Source organism: Miscanthus floridulus, chromosome 10 (assembly GCF_019320115.1).
Source record: "Miscanthus floridulus cultivar M001 chromosome 10, ASM1932011v1, whole genome shotgun sequence".
NCBI classification, from domain to species: domain Eukaryota; kingdom Viridiplantae; phylum Streptophyta; class Magnoliopsida; order Poales; family Poaceae; genus Miscanthus; species Miscanthus floridulus.
Window position 1 is genome coordinate 7035618 of NC_089589.1, and position 9611 is coordinate 7045228.

At 45.4% G+C, this 9611-nt stretch overlaps 1 protein-coding gene across 1 annotated transcript; it reads left to right on the forward strand.

Annotated features, from left to right (window-relative positions):
• Positions 1–241: 241 nt before the first annotated feature.
• On the forward strand, positions 242–6164 carry LOC136487918 (uncharacterized). The gene is made up of 4 exons (XM_066485005.1): positions 242–615; positions 951–1061; positions 1237–1480; positions 5847–6164. Exons 1-4 carry the CDS (start codon positions 242–244, stop codon positions 6162–6164), a joined length of 1047 nt encoding a protein of 348 aa, XP_066341102.1.
• Positions 6165–9611: the final 3447 nt, after the last annotated feature.

Here is a 9611-nt window from a genome sequence, read left to right on the forward strand (position 1 = left end):
CATAATCAGGACATCACACTCAATTGTTGCACTACTCTCTCTCTCTCTCTCTCTCTCTCTCTCTCTCTCTCTCTCTCTCTCTCTCTCTCTCTCTCTCTCTCTCTCTCTCTCTCTCTGTATATAACCAAGTGCACACCCCACGACCCCTCTCGGCTACCTGACTGTCACACATACACCGATACTACCCCAGCTGGAACTTCGTGTGCAGGGCTCAATCACAGAACAATTGAGTCCTGACCGAATGGACCGCAAGAGCAGCCTCGTCATGCTGCCACCCTGTGACCATGTCTGGGAGATGATGGACGCCATGAGAAGGCAGCAGGAGGTCCTGATGCAGCTCCAAGCGCTCGTCCTCCCGCTGCTCCACGGCGTCATCGATGGTACCTCGGCCGCTGAGATCGCCGTCCAGCTCTTTGACGACGTGATCGGCTGCAACATAGGCGTGATTTCTACACTTGAAGGGTGCCTCATGAGTACCGGAGCCGGAGGCGGATCATCGGCAGAGCCTGTAGACGACAAGTCGTTGGTGAGGAACAATAGCTGCCGTGTTACTAATAATGGTGAGAAGACGGAGGAGCAAGCGAGGCATAGAAGCGTGGTTGGCCAAAAGAGAAGGTGTGCAATTAGATATTGATACCTCAACATAGCTCTGTTCTTCCCCAGCTGATGACTTCTTTATAATCATAATATATGTCATTGGAGTTAGTAAAACTAACATTTAAGATATTAAACATGATACCTATGCCTTGCATGTTCAACCATATATATAGGGGGGCATTAATTTGGAAGCTAGCTAGGTTAACACCTTTAATTTGCATGCTCATCAAGTTATTAGTGATCTGCTGGGCAAATTTCAACTGATCATGTACATCTAATCATGTTGTAACGTCCATGCATCAGCAATTGATCGATTTTTAGTTCATACATACTGATCCCACGTATGTATCTAGGAGGAAGAACGACAAGCGATCAAGATCCCTTGTGACACATGTTACACATTACGATGGCCATCAATGGAGAAAATATGGGCAGAAGAACATCAATGGGAGGCAGCATCCTAGGTAATACATCTATCTATATATACATTACATTCTTTTATTACCAGCTAACAAAACAAGCTACGTTGTTATTAGGTAGCTTGTTTCGTTAGCTGATGATCTCTAAAAGTTCAATGGACACAAAATATGTAACAATAATCACTATATTGGCATGATGAACTTGTGATCAACTGAGCAGGAGCTACTATAGATGCACCTACAGAGAACAGAACTGCTTTGCAACGAAGACAATTGAGCAACAAGAACAAATTGATGATACCTCAACTGGCGAGGAAATTGCAAAGTACACTGTTGTGTACTACGGTGACCACACTTGCAAGGACCATAGCGTCAGCATAGTCCAGCTTCCTCAACTAGTCTGCAGTATGGATCTTCAGAACATGGAAATGGCTCAAACAAGTTCAAGTGTTCAAGATCCTGAGGCAGACTTAGACTTGCCAGCTTTTCTAGGGGTGTTTGATAATTCTCTCATTGATTGGGAGGATAGTTGGAAGATATGATATATGTATCTTGTTTTTGCACCGCACATTGTAAGATCATGGTAGGTACAAGTTTTGGTTTATATACTGCATTCAGTGGTGTGTGTTCAATTCTGCCAAAAAGGTTACCCACCAGTATACTCTCTAGTATTTAGACAATGGATGAAATTGGGAGGTTTTGAGCTAGCTTTTGCAGTTAGTCAAATTTTCATTGGAGGCAAGTTCATTATTTAATTAAGGGTACTCACAGTGCTACCTATGAAGTTTCCTTTTGGAATGTAGACTTGATCGAGATGTTTAGTTATCAATTAGGAGTATAACTATATATATACATATTCCACATAATCATCCTAAATAATCGTACAATCAGCTGATCTTGATAATCATCTCTAAAAATAATGGTACTTATGTATGGGGAGTTGGGGGGTTGATTGTTACTAAAGATACCTTAGCAAAGCTCAATGGGTATATAAGGCAGTAAGACATGCAGCTTTTATCATGAAAAGGAGACAATTAAGGACATGTTTTGCAAGTGTCAATTCGCTCGTGTTGTTTGGGTGGTAATACACAAGGCTTTAGTCCTTTCTCAGACATGTTTGGACCATGGATATGAGGGAATTAGTGGAGTCTGAAATTGCTAGTCATATTGGGAGAGACAGCTACTACTTGCTTGTTGCTTTGCAGGAATGATTTAGTATCGAAAAGAAAAAAAATTCATCTCCTTTACTTACATGTTATCTACTCGGTTATCCATTGGCCTCATTCATGGGCTATCATGCTAAAACCAGCACCTCAAGATTAATTTGGCTATGGTGGCATTGCGTTTAGCACAGGTGGCCAAGGCGTGTTTCTCTCAGGCACATGGGTGACTGCGTGCCTAGTCCTCGGACAAGTGGTCATTAGTGTTCTTGTACTTTTGTTTGTTTTTCTTTGCTGTGTGCACGATATATCTAGGGTGGAGAGTATTTTCAAGATGATTGTTTTAATTCAATGTATTTTTCTTCAAATGTCAACCAAAAGTTCATTCATTTCTTTAAAAAACAACTAGTTTTAATAATGGTTCAGATGACAACGCAAATTTATTCAAACCACTCATCTTGGTTGCAAATATATAAACAATTTTAGACTTGCTAACTTAAGCATGGTACATATATATCAGCACTTGAGTTAATTTATTTGGATACTAAAAGTAACTATATATTGTAATAACTTAAGCATGGTACATATCAGCATTTGAGTTAATTTGTTTGGATACTAAAAGTAACTACATAGTATAGTTATATATTGGCCAATGCATGATGTGAATTTTATCCTAATTCTGGCTCTAAAGTGTTTTTTAGATGAGACACACTTTATTTCAACTAAGTGTGGCTGTGCACGAGTAGGCATGGAATAGAAAAGATGGACAATTTACATTTACTGATAGTATATATAGCACAAACAAAAAGAAAGTGCACTGAAGCTGTAGAAAAAAATAATAGAACTATATATATGGAGGTCAAATTTGCATAGAGATAAACAGATGCATATATTTATCAAGTACTGTAATATTGTTTCGACCTTGTGTGGATCGAAGCATAGGGTTTATCAAGTTTATCAGGTAGCTAGCGAACCATCCTAATTATGTGATTGTTTAAACTCCTGTATATGCATGTTGCATCTCTACAATATCAGACCTTAAGCCTCTGAAATGAGATTAAAACCCACAAAAACAGATGGGCCAGAGCTTATAGAATTACCACTATATGGTGACTTTGATGCTATCAAACTCATTCCCTGAAGTATTAAGAATTATATATTGTAGCTATTTAATCAAAACTTACTATAAACCATTGACCAATTATACAAACAATAATCACCAGGAAAGTCGTTTATTTTTTTAGTGTATTATGCATTAGTTTCTAGAAGAGATGTTTGCTTGTTTGACAAGGCTAGTGTTCTGATGTTCAATCTTTTATATAGGTTGTTGAAAATCATGTCCAAAACAATCCACTTGCATTTGTCGGCTTGAAGAAACAAAATGTGTGACTAGCACTACATATGCTCCGAGCCAGAGATCTAGGTCTACATTTATTGCTTCAAATATTCTGAAGTTGACCGTTCGCTCAAAATTAAGAATTAATGCCCTTGAAAATCTACGCAACATAATTGATGCAAACCATTTTAAATTATTATTATGTCATCTATAACATGGACTAGCAATACATATCCCTAAATAGTCTAAGTGAATCTGCAGTCACCAATGAGCTCGTGAAAGAGACGTTGAGATAAAACATCACATAAATGCACGTGGTAAGTTGAGTTTATTATTACCCAACATCATTCTTACTGAATGACGAGCTTGTGGTGACATGAGCTTGCTTCTGTCATAAACATGCATTAACTTTTGTCGTGGTGTCATCTAGATCTATCAACTTTGAAACTGTATTTTTGGGTCCATTAACTTTCGTTTGGTGTCATCTAGGTCCATCAACTTTGAAACTATATTTTTGGTCCATGAACTTTTAAAATGGTTCACTGCAGGTCCACGCATGCATGCATGCACGTCGGCTTCGGCCTCCGGTCTTTGCGCGTGTACAGCAGCCACTGCATGGACCTCCGACGATGGCGCCACGCATGGACCACTAATAGAAATGGGATCTTTGCCGAGTGCAAAATGCTTTGCCGAGTGTCAAAAATCGGGCACTCGGCAAAAAATTGCACTCGGCAAAGAGTTCTTTGCCGAGTGCCGGACACTCGGCAAAAAAGGCTCTCGGCAAAGGATTTCTTTGCCGAGTGCCAGGCTCTCGGCAAAAGCATGGCACTCGGCATAGGCTGCCCCGCGTAACGGTGTTCGGACACGTCCTTCTTTGCCGAGTGCCTGCTGTTAGGCACTCGGCAAAGAAGGTTTTTTTTAAAAAAAAAATTCTTTGCCGAGTGTCCCAGATCTGGCACTCGGCAAAGATTTTTTTTTGGAAAATACTTTGCCGAGTGCCTCCGATCTGGCACTCGACAAAGGTTTTTTTTAAAAAATTTTTCTTTGCCGAGTGTCCCAGATCTGGCACTCGGCAAAGATTTTTTTTTGAAAATACTTTGCCAAGTGCCCTTGACACGGCGCTCGGCAAAGAATTTTTTTTTCGAAATGTCTTTGCCGAGTGCCCCTGGAAAGGCACTCGGCAAAGAGGAATTTTTTTTAAAAAACTGAAAACCCTCTTTGCCGAGTGCCTTATTATTGGCACTCGGCAAAGACCCCCTTTGCCGAGTGCCATGCCCCGGCACTCGGCAAAGTTTTTTTTTGTTTTTGGCTTCCAAATTTTTTGTGCAGCCCTTTAAAAGTACCAGGAACTCCTAGTTAGAATTTGGTGATTTTTTGAAGCTTTTTGATATATTTAGTTACTTTATTTCGTTTACTTGAATTTTTTTTGAAAAATATAAATTTGAACTGCACGTGGTACGAATAATGGAATTTAATGATTCAAAAAATGATAGTCATGTTAGTGAGTGTAGTGTGAGGCCGTATCCAGGAACGGACCCGAAATTTCGGACATCTTGTTTACGAAACATGACTGCGAATTTGCGTGCGAAGTGTTTTTAAATTCTATAAAAAGCAAACGAAGTCCGAAAATGATGAAACTTGTTGAGATGAAACGTGCACGAAATTTTCTGAAATTTTTATCATAGCCTCCACATATGATATCACGACAAGTTTCATGATTTTCGGACTTCGTTTGCTTTTTATAGAATTTAAAAACACTTCGCACGCAAGTTCGCGGTCATGTTTCGTGAACAAGATGTCCGAAATTTCGGGCCCGTTCCTGGATACGGCCTCACACTACACTCACTAACATGACTATCATTTTTTGAATCATTAAATTCCATTATTTGTACCACGTGCAGTTCAAATTTATGATTTTCGAAAAAATTCAAGTAAACGAAATAAAGTAACTAAATATATAAAAAAACCACAAAAAATCCTCAAATTCTAACTAGAAGTTCTTGGTACTTTAAAAGGGCTGCACAAAAAATTTGAAAGCCAAAAATAAAAAAAAATAAAAAAACTTTGCCGAGTGCCGGGGCATGGCACTCGGCAAAGGGGTCTTTGTCGAGTGCCAAGAATAAGACGCTCGGCAAAGAGGTTTTTGAATTTTTTTAAAAAAATTTCCTCTTTGCCGAGTGCCTAGGCATTTAAAAAAAATTGCCGACGGCCGGATCGGGGCACTCGGCAAAGTTGCCTCCTTTGCCGAGTGCCTCCTGATCCGGCGCTCGTCAAGGGGCGGAAAAAATCTTTCTAAATTTTCATTCACTTGAATTCGTAGAAACCAAAAAACAGACGGAATCGCCGCTCCCGGCCAACTGCCTCGCGCCACCGCTCACGGCCATCCCCGCGCCGCCGCCCGCCAACGCCGGCCCGCCCCCGCGCCGCGCACTGCCCTCCCCTCCCCGTGCGCCGCGCCCGCCAGCCACCGGGCCGCCGCTGACGCCGCACGTCGCCGCCCTTCCCCGCACCGCGCGCCAGCGCCTGCCCCCGCCCCCGCCAGCCCTTTCCCTTCCCGGCTGGCTGCACGCTCTTGGCCGGAGGAGCCCCGGCGCCAGACTCGCCGTGTGCCCGAGCCGCAGCAGGCCGGCCCCTCTGCTCTGCCTACGCTAGCCACTCCAGCCACCACGCTTCTCCTCCACCGCTCGCGCCGCACTCCTCCCAAATCACTGTGCCACGCCCACGCCCACGGAGAAGGCAAGGAGGCGGCAGGGACGTCAACGGCAACGGCAACGGCGTGGAGCTGCCGGCTGCGTCTGCGGCCCTCGCTTCCAGGCTCCGCGGCGCTCACGTTCACCTCCTGGCTCCCTTCCGCCGCTGTTTTTGCTGTCGGCCGGGTTCTCCACGGCCCGACCCCAACTTCAATCAGGTGTAAATATCCACAATCCGGCGTTGCATTTGCATTGCAGTGCAGGGACGAACAATCGCAGAATCCGAGGGAAAAGGGAAGATGATGACTGCCTCTTGCTACATCTGCCGCTCCGTCGTCCGTGTTCCTCCTCCGCTCAGGTCCAGGACTGCAGTGCGCTGCCAAAGCGCCGCGCCGCCAGGTGCCAGCGGTGCCACCTCCACCTCCAAGGTAACCCACTACGTGTGCTTCACATTTTTTATACCTGGAGCCATCAGCGGAGGGATATGTCATATGTAGCTTCTTTGGGATAAAATAATAAAGAGTGGGGGATCATGTATAAGCTTAAACTACTGATTCACTTGTCTATCTGGCGCTGGTCGGTTCTCGTGTGTGAAGCTTGTCCTAGAGGTGAAAGAACGGCTAGCAAGGGAGCATCCAGGCCTCCCCACGGGCAGGAATGGGAGAGACGATGACGACATGGTCCTCTGGTTCTTAGGACCGCAAATTCTCCGTCGATGAAGCCGTCTGCAAGCTCACCAAGGCAATCGTATCCTCATGTTTGAATTTATTAGATGTTCTCACACATTTTTGTTAGAGGGGTTTTCATCCTTTGTCTTTGAACCAATATGCAATTTTGATATATAAAGTTATACCCTTCACACCTCAAGCTGATATTTACCAATATGCAGTTTTGATATAAACTGATACCCTTCACACATCAAGATTCATGTTTTGCAAGATCATGGGAAACCTAATATTACTCACTAAATTCCTGGTATTGTAACAGAATCTATATAAGCATTGGTATCTTCAGTTTTCCTTTCAACTGCATTAGAAATGGCGCCAGGATTTTGGTGTTTCAGAGTTATCAGAAGAATCAGTGAAAGGCCTCTACCAAACTGCCACAGGAAAACATTAGTAAATCATTCATGTAATGTATACATCATCCATTATTATATATGTGATATATATTGTGATGGATGTGATATGTGCGGATGGATGTGTGGATGAATGAGATATATATGTGATGGATGAGATATATATGTGATGAATGAGATATATATGTGATATATGATTGTATGAATTTATTTGTCATGATGGAATGTAAAAAAATTAAACATTGCCGTTTTGGGTCACTTTGCCGAGTGTTCCACTCGGCAAAGGACCCCGTTGCCGAGTGCCATGGTCACAGCACTCGGCAAAGCTGGAAAAATGGGCGCTCGGAAAACCATTTTTCCAGCTTTGCCGAGTGCCATGACCATGGCACTCGGCAAAGATTTTTTTTTAAAAAAAATTCAAACTTTGCCGAGTGCCGGCCATAGGGCACTCGGCAAATTTTTTTTTAAAAAAAAATTAAACTTTGCCGAGTGCCGTCAAGAAGACACTCGGCAAAGAATTTTTTTTAAAAAAATTCAAACTTTGCCGAGTGCCGGCCAGAGGGCACTCGGCAAAGATTTTTTAAAAAAAAAAAATTCAAACTTTGCTGAGTGCCGGCAAGAGGACACTCGGCAAAGAATTGTTTTAAAAAAAACAAACTTTGCCGAGCGCCGGTCAGTGGGCACTCGGCAAAGAATTTTTTTTAAAAAAAATAAAAAATCTTTGCCGAGTGCCTACAGGGTTGGCACTCGGCAAAGCCACCGTCAATGGGGCCGGCGTCGTGATGGTCGCTTTTCTTTGCCGAGTGTCCCCGGGGCACTCGGCACAGCCTTTGCCGAGTGCCCAATAAAAGACACTCGGCAAAGAGGTCTTTGCCGATCAATTTTTTGTCATGTGTTCTTTGCCGAGTGCCGTACTCGGCAAAGGCTTTGCCGAGTGCAATTTGGCCTTTGCCGAGTGCCTCAGGCATTCGGCAAAGAACCTGAATCCAGTAGTGGACCTCACACGTAGCACGCCATGCGGCGGCGCCGCAGGCCGGCCCCGAGAGGGAGACCAGCCAGGGCCAGCGTCTGTCGCTGTGGGGCAGTGGCTGGCTGTGGCTGCCCTGTGCTATGCCCACCCGCCCACGTGAGCCCACGTCGCAAGGCTCAGGGTCTCACCGGCACCGTGGCGGCGTGTGCAGAGGATCAGATGCTGCAGCATGTGGGTGGCCACACACCGCCACATGCCGACGCCGCTCCCGTGCTCCGTCGCCGAGGCCGTGCACATTGCCTGCTTACCCACAGGCCTGCACACAGCAAGAGGCAAGCACACAGGCAACTGAGCTCGCCACCGTGTGTTCACGTTCACTTCACCTCCCCCGCTACACGCCACCTAGCCCCTGCTACCGTCGTCCCATCGCCCTGAGCCACGGCAGAGCAAGTTGGCTACACCATCACCACCCGCTGCAGCAAGGCACACACGCCGCCCTGCTCCACTCACCTTTGTCGTGCAATCACTTCTCCTGCACGCTCCATCACCTCAGCGCCACCATCGCCTCCGTAGGGGACCAGACGTCGTAGTCATCGGCATAGAACGCGTCTGCGCCGCCGTCGTACCCGAGCTGGTCGGCGGCGAAGGGATATTGGTGGTGCTGGTGGTGGCCGGCGCCGGGGCTCGGGAGGCCCTAGGGCGGGCTGGTCTGCAGCGGTCCGAGCAACGTGGTGGCGACCAAGGCGTGGAGCAGATGCTCCGGGCCGAAGGCGAGGCGGATGAGCTCCTTGTCGCTGTTGTCCTGGATGAGCAGCAGGCCCATCATCTTGGAGCCGTTCTCCGGGTCCAGTGTCCTCATCCACCTGCAGAGGCCTACACTGCATCTCATCCTCATCCACCTGCAGCATCGCGAGCTCCACGGCCGGCCTTTGGGGTGGCTGTGCCAGCGCTGAGGAGACCCGAGCTGGAGGCGGCCGTGATCCACGTGACCAGCCACGACGAGCGGTCCGTGGACGAGCGACGGCGATGAGTGCAGGCATGGCTCCACCAACACAAAGATCGGAGGCCGACACCGACGTGCATGCATGCATACATGGACCTGTAGTGAACCATTTTAAAAGTTCATGAACCAAAAATGTAGTTTCAAAGTTGATGGACCTAGATGACACCAAACGAAAGTTAATGGACCCAAAAATGCAGTTTCAAAGTTGATGGACCTAGATGACACCACGACAAAAGTTAATGGACCTCCGTTGCATTTTACTCTATATTAATTTAGCACTGAGACATAAAAGGAAGAAATATGTGAGTAAATTATGGACCATTTGTTGCATTACAATAGTATTTATCTGTTGTAGCAC